The sequence below is a fragment of the Salminus brasiliensis genome, chromosome 1 (assembly GCF_030463535.1).
Source record: "Salminus brasiliensis chromosome 1, fSalBra1.hap2, whole genome shotgun sequence".
Classification (NCBI taxonomy): domain Eukaryota; kingdom Metazoa; phylum Chordata; class Actinopteri; order Characiformes; family Bryconidae; genus Salminus; species Salminus brasiliensis.
The window spans coordinates 68,824,547-68,846,795 of NC_132878.1; the positions used below are offsets into that span (position 1 = coordinate 68,824,547).

General features: G+C 40.6%; 1 protein-coding gene across 1 annotated transcript; it reads left to right on the plus strand.

Moving 5' to 3' along the window:
* Nucleotides 1-1,998: 1,998 nt before the first annotated feature.
* ptger2b (prostaglandin E receptor 2b (subtype EP2)) lies at nucleotides 1,999-7,344 on the plus strand. The gene is made up of 2 exons (XM_072656819.1): nucleotides 1,999-2,891; nucleotides 4,899-7,344. Exons 1-2 carry the CDS (start codon nucleotides 2,115-2,117, stop codon nucleotides 5,136-5,138), a joined length of 1,017 nt encoding a protein of 338 aa, XP_072512920.1. The 5' UTR covers nucleotides 1,999-2,114; the 3' UTR covers nucleotides 5,139-7,344.
* The last annotated feature ends 14,905 nt before the right edge of the window (nucleotides 7,345-22,249 follow it).

A 22,249-nucleotide genomic window follows, 5' to 3' on the forward strand; every position in this document is an offset into this window, starting at 1 on the left:
TAAATTCATTTGGAACAGCACCAAAAGCCTAATGCGTGCATTTCCTCTGGATCACACTGGGAATAGCCTCCATAACTGAACTCTGTCACCCTTCATAAAAAAAACGTGTGCATACCAGAGTCCAAAGAAAAAGGCTTGTACACTTCTGTAAAACAATGAAAGGGTTCCTTTAGTTTTTTTTTATTTGCACAAACAAGAAGTTGTGGCTCCTTCATAGAGCCATTTACAAAAACTTCACACATTCAAACATACAGAAACTTACTGTCTATGCTGTCTCTTTACCTTTTCTACAGCCTTTGCATTATTGTTTTTTTCATAGTCACATAGTGTTTCCGAATACTGTACGAAAACACTCAGTCAAAACTATTATTACTATTAAACCAGTACAACCCTGTATTGGTTTAATAGTATAACCCTGTATTGGACAAGTTGAAATAGACTGAACTGAACTGAATGGGAGCGAGTAAGGACGGGTTCTTTCAATGTTCTTTGGCAAAACCAATCATTCCCCAGCTAAGACATCCATGTTTGACCGGTATGGGTAGCCCATTTGAGAACCAGAAAGTTCTGTCTTCGGGTTCAATGACATATAGATGCCCACCAGGATCGTTGATGGGACCAGGAGGAGTTGAGCATGGGCCCAATCTGGGATATACATTGCATATGGGGCCTAGATGGAACCCATGTGAGATTAACGTGGGCTGTGACGATGGGGCCCATTTAGGAATCTTTACTGGGTCCCAGTAACAAAGTAGTACAAACCGATTCAGAGCCTGTGCCCATCTGGAACCCATCCTAGCTGTTCCCTGTTCCACCCATGTGATCCCCACATGAGCATGCTGGCTGGGTCTATATACAATCATGGATGTTTAAACTGTTACTTGTCTGGCTCAATGGTACTTTTCTATGCTGGAGAACAACTGGTGTAGATGGTTCTTTAGATATCCTGCTCAACAAAGGTCATACATTGCACCAAAAAGGGTTCCACTTCTGTTAAAAGTCAAAATGCCATTTTAGTACAATGTGAACAACAATGGTTCTATATAGCACTGAGAAGTAGTTAACTGACTTGTAACAATAGTTGAACCTTATAATCGGATAACATTCAATTGGAAAAACAAACATCCATTTAGGCCTTCAAGAGGTTCTTTGAGTTGTCATAGTTTGAAAACCATTGCCTTTAATAAATGACCATCGAAGAACCCACTTTAAAGGTGTCTATTCTATCTAAACAAATACAAATAGGGTTCTACATAGTATTAAAACAGAATTCTTTAACTTTAACTCACCCTAATGGATGTTATATTTTTGATGTTATACAGAACTTGTTTTTCAAAAGGTTCTTTGAAGGTTCTTTGAAGAACCATTGATTTTGATCATAAGGAAACAACCTTTTGAGCATTGAAACAGGTCTATGAGTTGTCATGGTTCTGCACTTTTAAAGGGGTTCTTTAAGGGTTCTTTAGTAGAGGTCCCATGGAGTCATTAAGAATCCCTGTAACACTATAGTGGAGGTGTTACAGGTGCTACCCTGGCAGGGGCGCAGTAAAAGGAGGGGGGAGGCTATGCTGGTCCAGAGCTAAGCTGATTTTTTTTTCCTTAGGTTAAGAAAGAGTCATATAAAATGATTGAATTCAGTTCCTATAATTATCTTTATTACTTTATTATTTCTCAAACAAAACAAAAACAAGACTAGGAATAACTGACTTGCAAATATGTCATTTTTAATCAAGAAACTAACAATGTTATAATAATATGTTATAGTATTTAATAGCATTAGTGATATTAGACCAGAACTTCAACTGAAACTAGTGACCCACCCAGAAACTCCAGAGCAGTTAGCCCCGCCCTACAAAACACAGACATGCCCTCTCAAACACAGGCCACGCCCCCATACACTTCCAAACACAGGCCCCGCCCTTGCCCCGCCTGAGCCGAGGCCCCGCCCCCACCCACTCACTCCACTCCTGCTACTTCGGGTTGGCTGAGTGACGGAGAAACTCCAGCGCGCGCCGTCCGGCAGTATGGAGCCTCGCACGCAGCAGTGATGCCTCATTTCTTCCCGCGGAGGAAGAGCTGTCCGAAGATTGTTCAGAGCGCGAGCCCTGTGGACGATGAATTGCGGCAACCTCACCACGGTGCTGCCCGGCTCCCCCACCACCTCGGCGGTCATGTTCTCGGCGGGCGTGCTGGGGAACATAGTCGCGCTGGTGTTGCTGGAAATTCAGCGCAGGAAGAAGAGCGCCACGCTCTTCCAGGTGCTGGTGACCGCGCTGGTCATCACGGACCTGCTCGGCACCTTCTCGGTCAGCCCGCTGGTCATCACGGCGTACTCCCAGAACCGCTCCCTACTGGGTCTGAGCGACACGCGCGCGGTGTGCGCGCACTTCGGCTTCTCCATGACCTTCTTCAGCCTGGTCACGCTGGCCCTGCTGCTGGGCATGGCCGTGGAGCGCTGGCTCGCCATCGGCCACCCGTTCCTGTACGACAGGCGCGTGAGCGTGCGCTGCGGCTACGTGCTCCTGCCCGTGGTCTACCTGCTTTGCGCGCTCTTCTGCTCTGCGCCCTTGCTGGACGTGGGTTTCGGCAGGTACGTGCAGTACTGTCCGGGCACGTGGTGCTTCATCGATCTAAGCACGGATGAGCCGGGTCACATAGCCTATAAGAGCGTGTACGCCTCGTGCCTGCTGGCCATGATCGCGTTCACAGTGCTGTGCTACGCCTCGGTCAGCTACCACCTGCTGCTCATGCACCGCCGAAGCAAGGCTAACCGGAGCTCCTTCAGGAGGGCCAGGGGGCAGCGGTCTCTGTCCATCACCGAGGAGGTGGAGCACCTGGTGCTGCTGGGCTTCATGACCATCGCCTTCGTCATCTGCTCTCTTCCTCTGGTGGTGAGGGTCCATTCTCACTTTATCCCCTGCTCTCCTCAACACTCTCTGTCCACCTTAGCCCTTTAATGACCCTGTCTGTCAAGGGGAATGTCCTCACTGTCCCCACTGCACAATACTGCTTTAAATTTGAAGGCTCTTTAGGTAACATAAAAGGTTCTTCAGCAAAGCCACTGGTTCTGCATAGAACCACAACAAACGCAAAGGACCTTAGGGATTCTTAAAGAGTTCTTTACCTGTAGTTAGGTAGGTCTGCATACACAAGGAGAACCTCTTGTAGATGGTTCCTTAACAATGGTCCTATACAGAACTAAAAAATTACTTTTCTGGGTTCTTCAAGGGTACTTAAGTAAGACCACTGGTTCTGCATAGACATATGACAACCCAAAGCACCATTTGATTGCTTAGATGTTTTTTTTACCTGCTTAAATTGTTCCTCCCACACAAGGAGAACCTCTTGTAGATGGTTCCTTAACAATGGTTCTACACAACCAAAATTAACTTTTCAGGGTTCCACTTTAAGAAATCTTTAGCACAGTTAGGTTTTAAGCCTTTTCTAGTGGTTTAACATCTCAAATGCTTCTTAGCAGTTCTCTTAAATTGTTCTTTGTCTGCTTACATGGTTCTTCAGGTTCTTTAGAGCGCCAAAATCAGTTTCACAAATTGTAACGAGTCTTTTTCACCTGCTCTCCTGATCACTTTCTGTTGTACTTCAGCCACTCATGTCCTTATCTGATCTTATCTGGTCTGTTCTAATCAACTCCTGCTCTCTGCGGATTCAACTACCAATTACATGCAAACCTCATAGCGAAATCCCTCTGTTAGGCTAATTTTCCAGCACCATAGGCTAGAAAGCAATCAGCCCCTCATACAACATAACCACTGGCCCTACACTGGCCCCCCAAGGTGAAATGGTCTAGAACCTCCACTGTAGCCACCTACAGAGATGACTATTTCATAGCATAAGTGTTTACACTATAGCGGAATCTCAGATGACTCCCTGAAAAGCATGTGAGCATGACAGATCCCTGATCCCCGTGTTTCTTTCATTTACTTTTGGAGATGCTAGGCTAACATTGCTAATCTTTTTTCAGGCCTATCATTTAACTATCATCCATGTATTGCTGTTACGGATAAGAACTGTAGGACACAGCAAACTGACAGTTGCTCAATTTGAGTTTCACTTTAGAGAGGCTGAATGACTGTTTCATTTGAACACGTCGCTGTGTGACATCACCGTGGTGGGATGTGTATGTTCATGTCGGCGTCCTGTCCGGGCTTCGCTGTAGAGCGCTGAATTATTGTCTAGACTGAGCACGTATTAAGAGGTGTGATATGATGCGTATCTTTATGCCTCGTGAATTACGGCTTGTTTGAACACTTTCAGCACAGTGCCCGCTTTACATCCACAGTTACTGCTGTTTCACATCTAAAAATACTCCTGAATTATTGGCTGTTTGAGTGTGCTTATACGGCACCGTATGGGTGCAGTGTGATGAATATTGATATCAAATCATAAAGACGTCAAAGAACTCCAAGTTTCACTTAAAAGTGGTGAAATATCATCTGCCTTAACTGGGTGTATTTTATAGGGCCCGGTACAGTGTAGGGTGAGGTGTACAGTGTACAGAGTTTCACCTTAGAGAGCTGAATTACTGGCTAATATATCTGATCACTTTCTTAGTGTTTCAACTTGGTGTAAATTAAGGTCTCTGTTTAATCTCCATACTTACATCCTAACGGCACTGTCCACAGCAGCCCACAGTAGGTTGGGGTCCGGTTTTGAGTGTTTGTTAGTGGTGTAACATTGCACTGATGCATTCACCACTGGCGTTCTCTAAAAGCTTTGGATTTGAATGAGCTGAGTGCTGGATGCTCTGGTTTTGACTGATCATGCCGATCTTGTTATTTGCTTCTATAAGACTGCATCAATTATAATCAAGTATAATCAATCTGCATCTTCATGTCTGAGTGCTACCATTATCTCTCCCTCTCTCTTTCTCCCCACAGATCCGTGTGTATATGAACTCAAATGACCGCGCGATGGACCTCAAAGCTCTGCTGTTGCTGTCCATGAACCCCATCATTGATCCCTGGGTCTTTATTATCCTCAGCCCACCGGTACCCCGCCTGCTCTGGGAAATGGTGTGTAAAGTCTCCAGGTCCCAGCCCACCCATGAAAAGGTCCCGAACACACACTCACAGTCAGATTTCTGGCCGTCTAGCCCACCTATAGAGCTGCAGAAATGAAAGCTCAACCACTGTGGAATAGGACCTGCCTGCTATAAAGCACCATGAGGCATCTGCAAGACTGTCAGTGGGACCTTCTGAAAGATCGCCTGCTAGAGCTTTTGCAGGATCATCTGCGAGACTGTATGCAGCATCATCTAAAGGACTGCCTACGAGACCACTTGCAAGATTGTCTACAGGATTGTCCAAAAGACCCCCTGCAGGATTGTCTACAGGACTGTCTGCAGTACTGTGTACAAGACTGTCTATCAGACAGCTACAGGACCCTCCAGAGTACCATCTACAAGACTGTCTAAAAGTCTGTCTGCATAACTGTCTACAGGACCCTCTGCAGGACCGTCTACCAGTCTACCTGCAGAATCCTCTATGGGACTGTCAGTAGGACCATCTACAGAACTTTCTACAACACCGTCTGCAAAACCACCTACAACACTCTTCACAAGTCCACCTGCACGCCTATCTAAGGACTGTCTACAAGCCATTCAGCAGGACAGTTCACATCTACAAGGTTGTCTATAAGACCTCCTTCAGGACCATCTTGAGGTCTGTCTATCTGACCATCTGCAAAAACACCTAAAAGACCACCTACAGAACCACTTGCAGGACTACTTTCAGGACCTTCTCAGGACATTCTAGAGGACCACCTGCAGGACTGTCTAAAGGACCACCTACAAAGACCACCTTCAGGTTTTCCATTTTAGATGTTTACAGTTGTGGACACTGGGGATATTTTGTTGTGATTAAGAGCAACATTAGAGCTGGATTAGTTTTTTTTGCATAGGAGTTGGTATAATTTGCTGGGTTCTGATTGGCCTTGGATTTTAAATTATCGGTTTGCTATTGGAATAGACATTCAATTAGCTATTAGGGAAAAGACATTCTGTTCTTTTACCATATTATATCATAAACAACTCTCAGATAACTCACAGATAGTACAGTGGATAACACAATAGACCCACATATGCAATTTAGAAGCGTTGGTTCTCTGTCTGATCAGAAACATCATATTCCACTATCCCAATAGTGGTTCTCTTAATCTTTTAAGAAAGACAAAAGCCTATTTTGCTCTGGCCAAAACCACTATGCTCACTATGTATATATTCACCATATCTGTCAAAATTAGGTTTAACTATTACATGCAGTTGCAAAACCCATCATTAAAGCTTAATGTTAATGAAGGGTCATTACACATTACTCTTATGCATTGAAGATTCATACCTGTCTGTACAAACCACACACACACTGCAGATTCATTCTGGAATAATCACACCACAATAATAACTTTCAGACTACCAAAAACTTTATACTGGCCTGTAAAATTTAATGATACTGCAAATTCATACTGGAGTAAATTTACTCAAATTATTACTGACAGACTAAAAAACAAATTCATATAGAAATAGAAATAAAATCACACTACTCTCAGACACAACCCAGGTGAAACTAATCCAGCTAATTTAATATATAATATATATATATATATATATATATATATATATATATATATATATATACACACACACAATATATTACCGAATTCATTTATTTGTAAACAAAGGGCTTCACAGCACTTCTGGGTGGAAAACAGCTTGCAGGTGTGAGTGGCACAGAGCGCTAAACACTGGAAAAACGTATGACTTGCATTACAAAACACACCACAACTGCTTTTCTGAGTTTTGTCAGGCTGTTATGTGTATGACCTCCTCATATCACTGACCGGTAAATTACGTCTGCCTGCCCCTCATTTTCCACACTGCACTCTAACTATAACCTCTCCTTGTCTCTTTTTCTCACCTCGCACACTTGCATGGCATGACTGCCAGCATACGTCTATACATAACTGTACTCTCAGTACTGCTGAATATACTGTGCAACTGGTATCTAACAATATCTTAGATAGATACAATATCTAACCATAAAGCAACACAAGTAAAGCCATATTCCATTAAAGCTTCCAGAGTTTTGATCAGAATTTAGAAATAAAACACCCTCTTGATTGTTTACCTTGAATCTTCAGTGTGCTCAAAGCACATCAGCGAGCGTTAGCCACCTGTAAGTATGTTTGTTTTTGTTGTGGTGCCCTATAGGGACTGGGAATCCTGACTGACCGTCCAAACATGTTGCTTTTTGTTGCAGATGGACAAAATAACAGCTATATATAGTATGTTTTTTTTATATATATTTGTACAAATCTAAAGCATTTTGTATTTAGTCTTTATTTATTACAGTCGGATTGACTGTCTTCTGATTAAATTTGAATGAACTGCATTCCAAGATTGTTCTGAGTTGAATGTGATTTGTTTACACATTAGCAACATGTAATGAGGACTGGCAAATCCTTTCAAAATTGCACTGATGAATGTAAAGTTTATGTTTCTGAATGAACGATGGCTTTGTCTTTTTAAGATGACATTTCTATTCACTCAGAAATGCTTTACTGTCTACATGGTTCCATTTAGTTAACTCCTTAGAGCTTCAGAGACAAGGTTAACCACAACTGTCACACACCATGGACAAACTGAACACCTCTTCATATACAGATAATACAAATAATGAATCATTTTGATTCCAGCTGTAAGCAGTTGTCAGTATAGCATGTGGTTAATATTAAACCAAACATCATAAAAGAGCACAGTAATGACTGATTGTTCATGTTCAGCAATCCTCTAATAAATGAACAATCAGATCTTTCTTTCTAATCCAGTTTCATTCTACATTCTGCACAAGCTGCCAGATTGGGATCTCTTATTAGCTTTGGAACTGAATTTCATTCAGTTATCAGTGTTTTTGCACAGCACTGTTGTCTCATTAAGCTGTCTATACAGTCAATACAGTTTCTACATCAGAATAGTCTTTGTGTAAAATATATAAGAATCACCTCAGTTCAGTGCACTGTTATAACCTGTAGTTGGTCAAATCTGTGTTAAGGTGGAAACTATTCCTGCACCTTTGCTTCTTAAGCACTGTTAATGTCAGTGAAGCATTAGCATGCACTCCAGCTGATGGAGTGGAAACTATTTGTCTCTCCGTCCTAAGCATTATATAATGTCAGTGAAGTACTCTGTTAAAGGCGTTGATGCTGTACAGATAACATTTGTTTTAAACAGCACAAAGAGATGCTACTGAAGGTTGAGATTTCATTTAATTTAAGTTCACTTTATTCCTACCCATTCTTACCATATGAATATATGCCCCATATATCCATATCCACCAATGCCCATCATCATCCACACTTATCCATATCATCTATACCTATCCATAATCATACCAATACATGACATCCATATTCATACCAATCCATACTATCCCTAACCAACTATCCCGTCAGTGCCAGCCGTTCATCCATACCCTACCCCTTCATAACCATACCCATCCATATTTGTCCGCACCAATACATACCCATACCTATCTATACCCTACCCATCACCAGGATCCCATCCATACCTATCCGCACCACCAGACATCCGTAACCATTCATACCACCCATTCCCATTCATCCCTGTACTTATACTTAGCCATACCCATCCATACACATACAAACAGTACTGTCCATGCTTCTACTCATTCATACCCATACCCATATTATCCATAAATGTATCCTTTCATCCCATCTATACCCAAAGCTTCCATCCGGATCCATTTATACCCATTCCATCCATTCATACCCATCCATCTTTATAACCAATCATACCCCTACCCATGTCTACTCATCTGTACCTCGACCCATCCATACTCATAGTCATTTATACGATCCGTACCCATCCGTATCTCCCAGATCCATTTATTACCATCCACACCCATATCTGTTCATTCGCATCCAATTGCTCACACTACTATCCTAGCCATGCTGTTATCACATGACATTCTCATGGGTTTACTGATGTTGTAACTTGCAGACGCTGCAGGCAATTCTGTGGTATAATTGTTAGATAGGTGGAAAAATTATTATTTCTTCACTTCAATAGACGGGTTTCTGTACAACGTCATCACAAAAGTGCGCAAGCGACCAGAGCAACAGAGAGCAGCACTCCTCACACTAGAGCAACAATAAATACTTTATATTCTGATGGGAAGACATCCCTTTTCCATAAATCGTAGAAGACAGACAGGAAAGTATTGGCTTAGCTACAATTTACAAAGCAGCATCCACCTGATTACTGCATCTCACTGCCATTTTTAGCATTAATTATAAACCACCTAGTGTGGAGTCTCTGAATTCTAGACATTTGTTGGACATAGTATCATCTATTAAATATGCACATGCATATTTATTGCACTATGAGGATTAAGAAGAGAAGTTTCTCCTTGACCTTTCATGGTACAGGAAGATGCCTTTGTTAGTTTTTTGCTAAATGATGAACTGCTCCAGCTGGTCCTCTCCCAGTGCTAATGTACCGCATTTATAACATCTTGGTTGAATTAGAGACCACATGTACTTTGCCCATTTAGCTTGGCATCCACAAAAACACTCACAGTTTACAAGGAGCAGCGATCCTGCAAAAATGTTCCTTCAATCTTCTCGCACTTAAGCGGGATGAACTTAAGAGTCAACGTTTATATGAATAAATTCCAGCAGAGTGCCACAGGCGCGTTTGGACTTCTGGAGTAGTACACTGTGTCTGATCAGGGCTGTTCAACAAAAGGTTTTGTTTGAAAATATTCTCCAATATTTTTCATTAGAAAACGAGCCACAAACCACAACAAACAGACACCAGCATGACTGTCAAACAGAAGTTATTTTAACTGTTTGATTTGGTTCACATGTGAATAAGTCTTTTTGTTCAAACAGGAGTGTTTTGTGGGGCTGACTGGTGCAGCCCCTCTTTATCTGTTTATTTTATCTTCTTAACTTGAATTGGGCATTTGAGGAAAGTCAAAAGCTCCTTATAAGGCAGAAGAGTAGGACATCTCTATTCTGTCTCACCAGCCACTGCACCCCTTGAGGCCACTGCTCAGGACGGCTCTTCATGTGTAGACAGAGAGACGGTGGTCAGCCACAATGGGTCCAAAAAACACAACTCAATCAGTCTGCTTATTAGAGTCTCCAACATCCCCGTCACTGTGGCACCATGGGGGCGGCCCAGAATCATCACAGCACAAAGGCTGATGTAAAATGGTAAAACTGGAAAATTGGAAAATTATAAAAGTTCAAAAGTGTAAAATGGTTAGACTGGAAGATGGTAAAGTTGTAAAAAGACAAAACTGTAAAAGTGTTAGACTGGAAGATGGTAAAGTTGTAAAAAGGCAAAACTTAAAAAAAGGCAAAAGCATAAAATGGTTAGACTGGAAGATGGTAAAGCTGTAAAAAGGCAAAAGTGTAAAATGGTTAGACTGGAAGATGGTAAAGTTGTAAAAAGACAAAACTGTAAAATGGTTAGACTGGAAGATGGTAAAGTTGTAAAAAGACAAAACTGTAAAATGGTTAGACTGGAAGATGGTAAAGTTGTAAAAAGGCAAAGTGTAAAATGGTTAGACTGGAAGATGGTAAAGCTGTAAAAAGGCAAAATTGTAAAAGTGTTAGACTGGAAGATGGTAAAGCTGTAAAAAGGCAAAAGTGTAAAATGGTAGAATTTTAAGAAAAATAAAATTAAAACAGTAAAACCAAAAGATGGTAAAACTGTAACAAGTTACGACTAAAATGATTATATGAAAAGAAAAAGATTTGACATAAAAATGTAAAATGACTAAACTGTAAAATGGTTACCTTGTAAAATGGGAAACTGTCAGATAATATCAGTGCCTTTGGGGAACAGCACAGTTGTTTATTTCACCAGCGGTTCTATGTAACATGCCATTATAATGAGAATTATCATGATGAATGAAGTTTGGCTGTTATTGTCAGAGAATAAACATCTATAAGCAGTAAATAAACTACATCTAGAGATGATCTCCATTGGGTATAAATGTAGTTTGTCAGTTCACCAAAAAAACAACAACAGAAAAACGTAGCAACTAGCTATTTTATTGAGGTGATTGATTTTGGATCTGTAGCTGAACAGTAACGAAGTTTAACTTAGCATATCAACGTTGTGAAGTGTACTAAAACAACAAACAGTGTGCCGTTGGGTTTAGCTGTAGAGTGCGGTTCCTCTCCGTGCTGGTCCCTGTGGATTGTGTTCTTAGTGTGTGAGACAGATGGGACAGAAGCAGCTGTGTTTGCGTATGTGTGTGTTGCAATGCTGATATTTCAAGGCAACTAGTGTGTGACTGTGTCTGACGTCAGCACTTCTCACACTGTTAACACACACACACATACACAATGGTGTGTAGTAACTACTTCCATTTCCTCCGCTTCATATACTTCAGTAACATTTGTTCTCTCCTGAGTGCTTTCAGATGCTAACTCTTTATCTTTTTCTACTGCAGTAGATCAGCGGGACTTTCTCCTCATTTCCCTTTCAGTCATGAACATTTTAGTCATCACCACAATGCTCATTTTCACATCTGCAACTTCCAGAGCTAATCATTTTCGCTATGACTAATAGCACTGTTGGCCTCTGAATAAGTGGTTCTATAGACCTAAAATGAAGAAAATGCTAATGTTAGCAATGTCTACACATGACCCTTCCTTTCTCAATAACTGCAGACAAACTCAGCCAGCCACTGTATTATTGTCTTTACCCATTTACTGTCATTTTACTGTTAACGGAGGATGCGTTAGCCAGCCTGCCAATTTCTAAATCAGCTAGTTAGTGTTAAGTTAAGTGCAGCTCCACCCAATAATCACCCCACTGCTGCCCACCAGGGCATGTCTACACTTTCTACACGACAACTGAGGGTGTCTGATCATCATCGGATTTGTGTTGTCACTGTGTATTGTTGGCAAGGTTAGCATGCTAACTGCACCAGAATGGAGTTTTTTTTTTTTTCAGGCTTATGGTCCAGCCATGATCACGCCCATTTTGCAATGTGACGCGAACTGCAGATGTCTAGTGTGACTTCGGCTTCGGCTTCAGGCACCAAAATGTAACAGCTGCGCCATGTAAGGTAGAATTGAAAAGGCAAATAGGAAGCGCGAGCTGCTGCTTTAGTTGTGTTTCTACAAAAGTTATGATTCGCAGAAATACTTTAGAGTTGTACTCATTATTCCAGTCAACACAGGCCTACTGCAGCTCATTGCATGCATGGTATGCAATGATAAAGCTACTGGTTTTCTCATGAACACCACAGCAAAGTTGTTCCACTTCTGGATTGCACGTTGATCCATTGCACGTTAAATAGCTACAAATAATGTTAATGTATTATGAGACATTAATAGATGAAGTGCTTGTTATTTAAAGCCTGCTATAAACACTAATACTAAGTGGATCTGAAGTGCAGTGGGAAACGGCCATAGAAAAGATACACAACTGACAATCCGGTGATGTACGGGGTTTGGGCTCTGAACTCTATATAATATATACACTCATGATATAAACATGATATAAACTTTCCCAAAGCGTTCATTAAATGTCCTGCTGCTTAACTGCACAATCACATTGTGCTCTTTTAGACAACACACTCTCTTTGCTTTCTCTTGCTTGTTGCTATAAAAAGTCAACCGAAGGCAAACATGTCGTTCGGCAAATTCTCTTCCGCAATAACAATTCTAAAAGGAAACACAAATTCGGTAAACAGCTTAACTGGTGAATTTTGAAGAGCTGAGTGTTTGCGAACACAGCAAACACAGCCGTTACTGTTTGTGCATCTCTCTGCAGCTGCATGGGAAAACCAGCTTAGTTCGTTAGGTCCTGAAACTCACTGATTTGGACAGTTTCCCGAAATATTTTTGCTCTGATGGAATTTTTGCCACAAGGTCTGCGTCCCCAGCTCCTTCAAACCTCAAATCACGAGCTCATCTCCCTCAGGGTTCTGCTTTTAATATGACTTTATCCTTTACTGGGTCACATTCTCCTTAACTTTAATATTAGTCATGTCCTTTCCACTCTTTAAGGTTTCACTGCTTTCCTTTAAAATTGAAATTAGTTTCCATATTTGTGGCCTTTAAATGACCGCGTTCCTCTTCCAAACTAGCCCTCGCTTAGATCTTTCATGGTTCCACATTCAGTGTTTAATACGACACAGACCTAAGACACAGCTAAATCAGAAAAGCATGAGCTGAGTTTCAGTGGAAGTGCGGCAGCATGTGGGAAAACTCTGTTGGAAGTCATGACCAACTGCTGGAACATCGTCAAACACGAGCAAACACAAATCCGGCATGTTAATTTTGACCAAACATTTCCAGACAAACACGAACAAACACAAACAGCCGTGGGAGTCCATCCCAACATTTGTGTTTGTTCGGTTCGTGTTTGCTCATATTTGTCCGGTCAGGGTGCTCTGGACTTTAGGGGCATTTGGGTGGCAGTGTGAGCAGGGTAGTAATGTTTAGAGGTATTTAGGTGGCAACATGAGTTGGGTAGAGAAATGTAGGTGCATTTGGATGCCAGTTTGTGTTGATAGAGGTGAAAAAAGGCATTTGAGTGGCAGTTTGTGTTGGTAGAGCTGTTTTGAGGTATTTTTGGTGGCAGCTTGGGTTGGATAAAGATCTTTAGAGGCATTTAGATGGCAGTGTGTTTTGGGTAAAGAGGTTTTAAGGCATTTGCATGGAGCATTCGTGTCAGTGGGGCTTGAAACTGATGTCTGTGTGAGTGAGGCTCCTACCGATGTTTGTAGGAAAGGATTTGTTGATGTGTTCCTCGAGGTTTGTTTGTCTTTTCTTGTGTCAGAACACGGCCGCAAAAACACAAGCTCAGTAACTGGGAATAAATGTGAGACAGATGTTATATTATTTAAGCAGCCGTGTTCTAATGCTTTGAATATGATCTTCATCAGAGTGTTTTCCCCACTAGTAAATACGACAGCTTCTGTGTGCTGATCTCATAAATACGATATTTTCTACCTTGAAGACTTAAAATCAATAAAACTAGCTCTAATATTTTATAGTTTCAGTTCTTTCATTAGAATTGACTAAAAAGACTGTGTGATATAAGTATGAAGTTATGCAGGCAAGTTGAGTCCTGCCCTACACATCTTGTCTGAACTGTGCTCTCAAAACCACCTTTCCCTCATTCAGAGTTCCCGGAATCCTCCAAGAGTAAGGCACTGCATTACTGCGTGACCTGCTCCAACACATCCCATTTACCCCCACGCTTATCTGAAACATCACTAGAAATTGCACAAGCAAGATGTAGTGCCACAGACTGTATTAGGTGACAGAAGGTGTTCATTGTAGAAGGTAATTGGTCCACATGACGAAACGATTGCTCTGATCCAGCAAAGTTGTCATTCCACTCTGGCACTCAATGTGTGAGAGAGCCCTTCTCCTGTACACCTTCACCACGTTGGCTTTAGAATAATAATATTCCCACAAAGTTAGCAGTTTCCGCGATGCTACCAGCCTTCTCCCACTGCCACAATCATATCAGAATATTATGACCACCCCAGGATTAGAATGAATTTGGCCCAGGACATCACAGATGCCACATGACTGGGGTTTTAGCAAGCTATAAACGACTGACAGATGTAACGCTGCATGCTCTTTCCAAATAGTTAAATTTTAGTTTCATCTGTTCACAAAACATTTTGCCATTGTGGAGTGTCAGTGTGCTCTTTCGCAAACTTCAGGCATGCAGCAATGTTCTTTTAAGTAAACAGCAGCTTCCTTCGTGGTGTCCTGCCATAGACATCCAGATATTTTACTGCAGACTGTAGACTCATGAACACAGATGTTAGCCTGTACCAATGATGCCTTCAAATCTTTCACTGTCACGAGGTTGTTTTTTTATCTCACTGATGCGTCTCCACTGTGCTCTTGGGGTCATTTTGACTGGGTGCCCACTTCTTGGCAGAGTAGCTACAGTCCCAAATTAATTCCACTTGTAGATTGTTTGCCTCTCTGTAGACTGGTGAATTTCTAAAGCCCTTAAAAGCACTTTGTAACCCTTTCCAGTTTTATATAATTCAACAATTTTTGATCGTAGATCCTCTGAAAGCTCTTTTTGGAGAGAAATGGCTCACATACGCATATCCTCCTGGTGCAGAGCAAACTCAAAAAGTTGAAGTGTTTTATATCAGTTAAAGTAGCTCTAGTCCACACCTCCAAACTAAATTTCCTAAGAAGACTCCAGGTATCCTAACACCTGACTCCAATAAGCTTTTTTGAGATAATTAATTCAAGGGTTCACATACTGCATCCACTAGAACTATGAGGTTTTTATGGTTGTTCTCAATGAATAGATAGATAGATAGATAGATAGATAGATAGATAGATAGAGAGCTGTAGATAGATAGATAGATAGATAGATATATAGATAGATAGAGAGCTGTAGATAGATAGATAGATAGATAGATAGATAGATAGATAGATAGATAGAGCTGTAGATAGATAGAGAGCTGTAGATAGATAGATAGATAGATAGATAGCGAGATAGAGAGTGTGAGTGAGAAAGAGAAAAAGAGAGAAAGTGCTGAGTGGTGCTGTTTGTATTCAGCAGGCTGGTGACTGTTAGTGCTGATTGTTCAAACAGCTGAGAGCTCAAACACCATGCAGAGCCAGCAAGCCGGCTTTACTCAAGTTTTACTCCATGCCTAACTGGATGCTTTTTAAACATACATGGTGTTGGCATATGTGGTTGAGTGGATATATTTAAGTTTTTTTTGTTTGTTTTTTTCACAAAAAGAGCAGAGAGTGATGAGAGGGTTTATAAATAAAGCCTGATGTCTGTCTCTGATGGTACAGAGTATATCTACATGCTACTGGTTTCCTGTTTGCTTTTGTGTTAGTATCTAAAACAAGGCTACAGCTTTGTTACGTCATCATTGTCTTATTGGGCTGTTTATGTTTATAGCATCAGGTACCTAACAGTGATAATATTTATACTACACAGAGAGGGTTGGGACATGCAGAAGATTGTTCATGAAATTCTCTTTTGACTTTTTTGTGACTGTGTTGTATTACATATTTTACATACAGAACTAGGTAGTCAGCTCATTGGGTTTTAATCAAGCCACTGTCAGAATCACGTATATGAACATTCAGTCCATTTAGAGGTTTTTATTTTTCTTGCAGTAAGAGGTAAAAGTTGTCAATTCAGTTGGACGTTCAGAATAGAAATCGTTCAAATTGTATCGCATTCTTAATTCTGATTCTGATTAATTCTGTTTGGGCTCCCCCTACAGTTTGGGAGTGTAATTCACTTTTATTAAGGTTAGAGCAGTGGTCTTGTTACTGGATCCTCTAACCTGTCAGGACATGACTGAAGTGCTCTTGAGCAAGACACCTAACCCATAACTTCTCCCTGGGCGAGACTTTGCTGTTAGTTAAATGACTACATTTTACACCCTTCAGGTACATGCTGACGGTGTGTGTGTGTGTGTGTGTGTGTGTATGTGCACCTCCCTGCTGCGTAGCCAGTAGCTGGGGGGTCTGATTTTTGGCTGGACTATCACTTTAACCAGTACTGGCTGAGAGCCACCTGCATGAGCCGCTGGGGACTATAGTGCATGAGTGCATGAGTGTTATTAGAGTGGGCAACTTTATCTCAGAGAGGTTTAGAGAGAGTGCAGGCTCTTTGTGTTTGTGTGTGTATGAAGCCCAGCTGGTTCCCCTCTCTGTCTGTGCTGCTGTTCCCAGACTGCTGGGGGATAATTAATGACAGAAAGGTCACACACACACAGTGCAGGCAGGCCTGTAGAGCAGAGGCTGTATAAACTGCTTACTGTGAGTGAAGAGGGGCTGATTGGAAATGGAGCCAAATTAACACAGCCCTGTCGGGCGTCTTAGGCGACGTTTCCCCATGATTCACACACACACGTCACTGGTTGAATCGCCATGGCCAGCCTTCCTTGACATCAACACAACGTCACATTTCGTCACTTACAGTAGTAAGCTGACCCCGAGCTTACAGTAGTAAACCAGTCCACTCTTACTGACCTCCTGCTGGTTACTCACCAAATATCTCCCAAGTTATTCGTTCTGTAACAAACAAAAGCAGCTGTTCCTTCTATTTAATCTACTATTTTTCTTTAAATAGCTCATAGCTAACATTTTTCTCGTATTTACACCCCCTCCCACACACACATACACACACACACACACACAAGCTCCATTTAAAACATTTGTGTGGGATATGAACCAAACAGTCGTAATTCATTTTTACACCCACCTTTCTTTACTCCTTAGAACTAAATACACTGCCTTTATTACTGCTATATGTAAACTATCTTTGTTCTGATTGGCTGCCCTGCATTGTGCCTTATTCTACAGTTACTATAAAAAGTAACCACCTCCTTCGATTTGTTATTGCTTTTATAAATGGAATCATGGTCAATATAATGTTTTTTTTTTTCAAATCTTTAATGTCAGAATGAAAACAGCCTTCTATAAAATATTGTTAATGATATAAAAATTTATTATGTTAAATGTTGTCAGTATTTAGTAGATGATGCAGACTGAATGAGGAGGTAAGCTATTGTGGTCTGAAGGAGGAGCTAAACTACTGTAGACTGAATGAGGAGCTAAGCTACTGTAGACTGAATGAGGAGATAGACTGCTGTAGACTGAATGAGGAGCTAAACTACTGTAGACTGAATGAGGAGCTAAGCTACTGTAGACTGAATGAGGAGATAGACTGCTGTAGACTGAATGAGGAGCTAAACTACTGTAGACTGAATGAGGAGCTAAACTACTGTAGACTGAATGAGAAGATAACCTGCTGTAGACTGAATGAGAAGATAAACTACTGTAGACTGAATGAGGAGCTAAACTATTGTAGACTGAATGAGGAGCTAAACTATTGTAGACTGAATGTCTGTCTTTCTGTCCTCCTGTCTATTTTGCTGTCTATCTGTCTGCATGACTTTCTACCAACTTGAAATGCAGATTCAAACCTGTCCATTTGAAAAGAACTCTATAGGGGCTAGTTTAGTGTGTTCAGGCTTCATTTAGCATTACCACACATGTCTGTTGAACCTGACTTCCTGCTCCATTGAGCAACCTGTAATCTCCTCACTGGGAAAAGTCCAACCGAGTGACCTCTGTGGGAAAATAACTTAATCCAGCTATGCGGCATTAAACCAAAAGGTACAACATGGCTAAAACTGAACCAAATGACATATTTAAGGCCTTGTTATTGCCTTGCACTCCACTTTACCTCAAAAAATCCACTCAGGGTTGTTTTATTTTAAGAATTTTTACACAATGTAGGGTCAGATGCCCGAGATTGCTCAAGGAGATTACTCAGTGATGTTGTAGTGTTAAGTCAACAACAGTTGACAACAGCAGCAGATGTAGGGCCTAATATTGTAGAGTATATATACTAATAAATAAACAAATATTAATAGAGTATTTGCATAATAGGCTATATTTCATGTTTAAGTATGTTTAAAGCTAGATGATGCAGACTGAATGAGGAGGTAAGCTATTGTGGTTTATTGTAGATAGATCTACGTGCGTCGTGATGCTCATTGCTATCTTACACCTCGCCAGCGGTCTATTCACGCCATCCGCCAGCATGATTAAAATAGCAACGGTGCTTGTGTGTTCAGGTAACTTTCTAGCGTATTGCTTTCTTGCTAAGGGAAAAATCCAGGGGCGCCACTAACTGAAAACAACCTAGGCAGACATCAACAGTCAGGCGTTCATTGCTATCTTGGCAGTGAGGTGTCAACCCATAGCGCGTGCCAGTTGGCAGCTATGCAAACTTTTACATGAACAATAAACAGAATACAAAATAAAATAACATTATTCTAGAGGTGAGACGCTCCACTGCTTCAACAAACCTTCCCAGACCGTGCACGATGTGCCATTAAAATAGCAGTCTGCCAGCACCTGGTCAGACTGCACCTGGCTTATAAAGAGAATGGCAAGTGACACGCTGATTGGTTCATTGCACGTTATGCCCAAAAACACCCATGATTAAGAGACTTAGTACATGCATTATGCCTGTTGTCATGCAAGGCATACTTTCGCTACAATAGCAAAGACACACTTGCACGCCCTAAATCAAGCTGCGTGGAGCATGGTTGATGGCTCGCCTAAAGATTGCTAAAATAGAGCCCTATGTGTCTGTCTGCTTCTCTTTGTCTTGTCTGTCATGTTAAAAAAGACTCTACATTAAAATCAAGCCATTCAAAAGGTTTAAAAATAAAAACAAAAATCTAAAATGTAAACTTGTAGTGATTGTTTTAAACAGCATCTAAAATTTACTCATTAGCTCAGCATTAAGGTGGAAGGTGTATGATCTCCAGCTCCAGAATCGGATGTTGTTACTTATGGCTACAAACGCTGGTTATACACAGCTGAGGACTGCAGAGAGTGTCTGGGGCATACAAGTAGGGGTTATCCCTCTCTCTCTTAGAAGGCAGGACATCAAGTGTGAGGTTGATAGAGTGTTGTGGACTGAAAGAGAGATTTATACAGCTGATTTTCTCTCCACAAAAAAATCTTTTTGGTTTCATTACTATTGCAAGACGATTTGTCTTTATATTTGTGTGTGTTTTGGCCAGCAACCATATTTAGTAAGTCCATTTCTATTACATTAGTATTTTCACAATAATCAAGTAATCCTCTTCATTTGGTCACACTGCTGTATTGATTGAATGACTTTGTGTTGATTGATGAATGTAGTTAAATGTTAAAAGGTCTTTTATACAGATGATTCAGTTGGGAGAAATGCATCTTATGCTGTAGCAGGAATTGCACTGAGAACACTGAGAATGGGATTATTGATTTAAGAAATGCATCTCAGAGATGAAGAAACTAATTAAGTACTGCTGACAGCTTCAAAAGGTATGCTGTTTTTCTTCTGCTTTTATTAATGTAACATTAATTAATCTTTTAGTAATAAACAGATGTGTGTAAAGGTTTAGTGACGATAAAGCAGCTGTGTCTAAAGGTTCAGAGATGATAAAGCAGCTGTGTGAAGGTTTAGTGATGATAAAGCAGCTGTGTAAAGTTTTAGTGATGATAAAGCAGCTGTGTGTAAAGGTTCAGAGATGATAAAGCAGCTGTGTGTAAAGGTTCAGAGATGATAAAGCAGCTGTGTGAAGGTTTAGTGATGATAAAGCAGCTGTGTGTAAAGGTTTAGTGATGATAAAGCAGCTGTGTGTAAAGGTTTAGTGATGATAAAGTGACTGTGTGTAAAGGTTTAGTGATGATAAAGCAGCTATGTGTAAAGGTTTAGAGATGATAAAGAAGCTGTGTGAAGGTTTAGTGATGATAAAGCAGCTGTGTGTAAATGTTTATTGATGATAATGCAGCTGTGTGTAAAGGTTTAATGATAAAGCAGCTATGTGTAAAGGTTTAGTGACAATAAAGCAGCTGTGTGTAAAGGTTTAGTGACAATAAAGCAGCTGTGTGTAAAGGTTTAGTGATGATAAAGCAGCTGTGTGTAAAGTTTTAGTGATGATAAAGCAGCTGTGTGTAAATGTTTTTTGATGATAATGCAGCTGTGTGTAAAGTTTTAGTGATGATAAAGCAGCTGTGTGTAAAGTTTTATTGATGAAACAGCTATCTCTAAAGATGTAGTGATGATAAAGCGGCTGTGTGTAAAGATGTAGTGATGATAAAGCGGCTGTGTGTAAAGATGTAGTGATGATAAAGCAGCTGTGTGTAAAGATGTAGTGATGATAAAGCGGCTGTGTGTAAAGATGTAGTGATGATAAAGCGGCTGTGTGTAAAGATGTAGTGATGATAAAGCAGCTGTGTGTAATCCTGAATATTTTGATTAAAAGCACTTTAAAAAGCTGTTTGTCCACATGTGGTGAATAGCGAGTACCATAGCTGCAGGACAGTTTTCTGACAGTTAATGTGTTTTAGTCTTGTAATTGTCTTTTATTCTTATAATTGTAACTTTTGTAAGTTGCTCTGGATAAGAGCGTCTGCTAAATGCCCTAAATGTAAGTCTATGCCCTGTTCATGTGGTTACATGCTGTAGTCATTTTTCAGTGTTCAGTCTAGTATGATGAAGTTTGTGAAATACTCAAGCATCATTATAAAATTATATGTTGATTGTGCGCAGTGTCACTGGTGTAACAGTTCTGTACCAGTGCTACACAGTGTAACTGGTGTGACTATTCTGTGTTGGTCCTGTGTAGTGTTAGTGTTTTGTTTTTTTTTCTTTTTGAGATAATGACACTTAGTGTTTGTGACTCTGGACCCTTCATTAGAAAAACATGAGCAGGACAATAATTTACAGGCATAAAAAAAGGCAGATCCGATGTCATCTCTGGGGATATGATGCAGCTGAGGATGAGTGCGGTTGGTAATAAAGGGGAAAAAATCCCTTCAGTACTTTTCTAAGAAACAGCCTCAACACAAGACACAGGAGAATACAGCACAGTTTTGGTGAAGTCCAATAAATGTCTGCAGTCAAGTAGTCATTCTGTTATACAATGCATTCATCATCACCAGTAAGCAGCCTGAAATCCAATAACCATGAATTACAGTAGAATTGAGAAGAACAGGTCAGTTTGTACAGTGTTGTTTATGCACAGTGTCACTGGAGTAACAGGCCTGTGTTGATTGTGCACAGTGTCACAGGCCTGTGTTGAGTGTGCACAGTGTCACTGGTGTAACAGGCCTGTGTTGATTGTGCACAGTGTCACAGGCCTGTGTTGAGTGTGCACAGTGTCACAGGCCTGTGTTGAGTGTGCACAGTGTCACTGGTGTAACAGGCCTGTATTGATTATTCACAGTGTCACTAAAGTAACAGGCCTGTGTTGATTGTGCACAGTGTCACTGGTGTAACAGGCCTGTGATGATTGTGCAGTGGCACTGGAGAAACAGGTAATATTTTTTTCTTGAGAGGCACAAGGCTTTTAAATCTGATTAAAAAAATTTATAAAAAAAAAAAAAGAGACAAAGACCATAAAGACACAATATGAAAGTGCTTCAATGTAATGTGCATTTTTGTTCAATTACATGTTTAATGAACAATGAAAATGAATCAATACCTTTTTATTGAATATAAACATGTGAGAGATGTTTCATGTTTGAGACAATAACAGCTTTGAGAAAAACAGATGATATAAATAAATATTCAGTAGAACATATAATAATACTTTATTAAGCTTTATAGTTAAAGCATTAACTAAACCCCAAAATGCATATCACATTAATGCATATTACA

What these genes read in the sequence shown, in the direction of transcription:
- ptger2b (XM_072656819.1), top strand. Translation starts at nt 2,115, where the DNA reads ATGAATTGCGGCAACCTCACCACGGTGCTGCCCGGCTCCCCCACCACC. An exon ending in TCTGCTCTCTTCCTCTGGTG is followed by an intron (nt 2,892 to 4,898) that starts GTGAGGGTCCAT and finishes TTCTCCCCACAG; the next exon opens with ATCCGTGTGTATATGAACTC.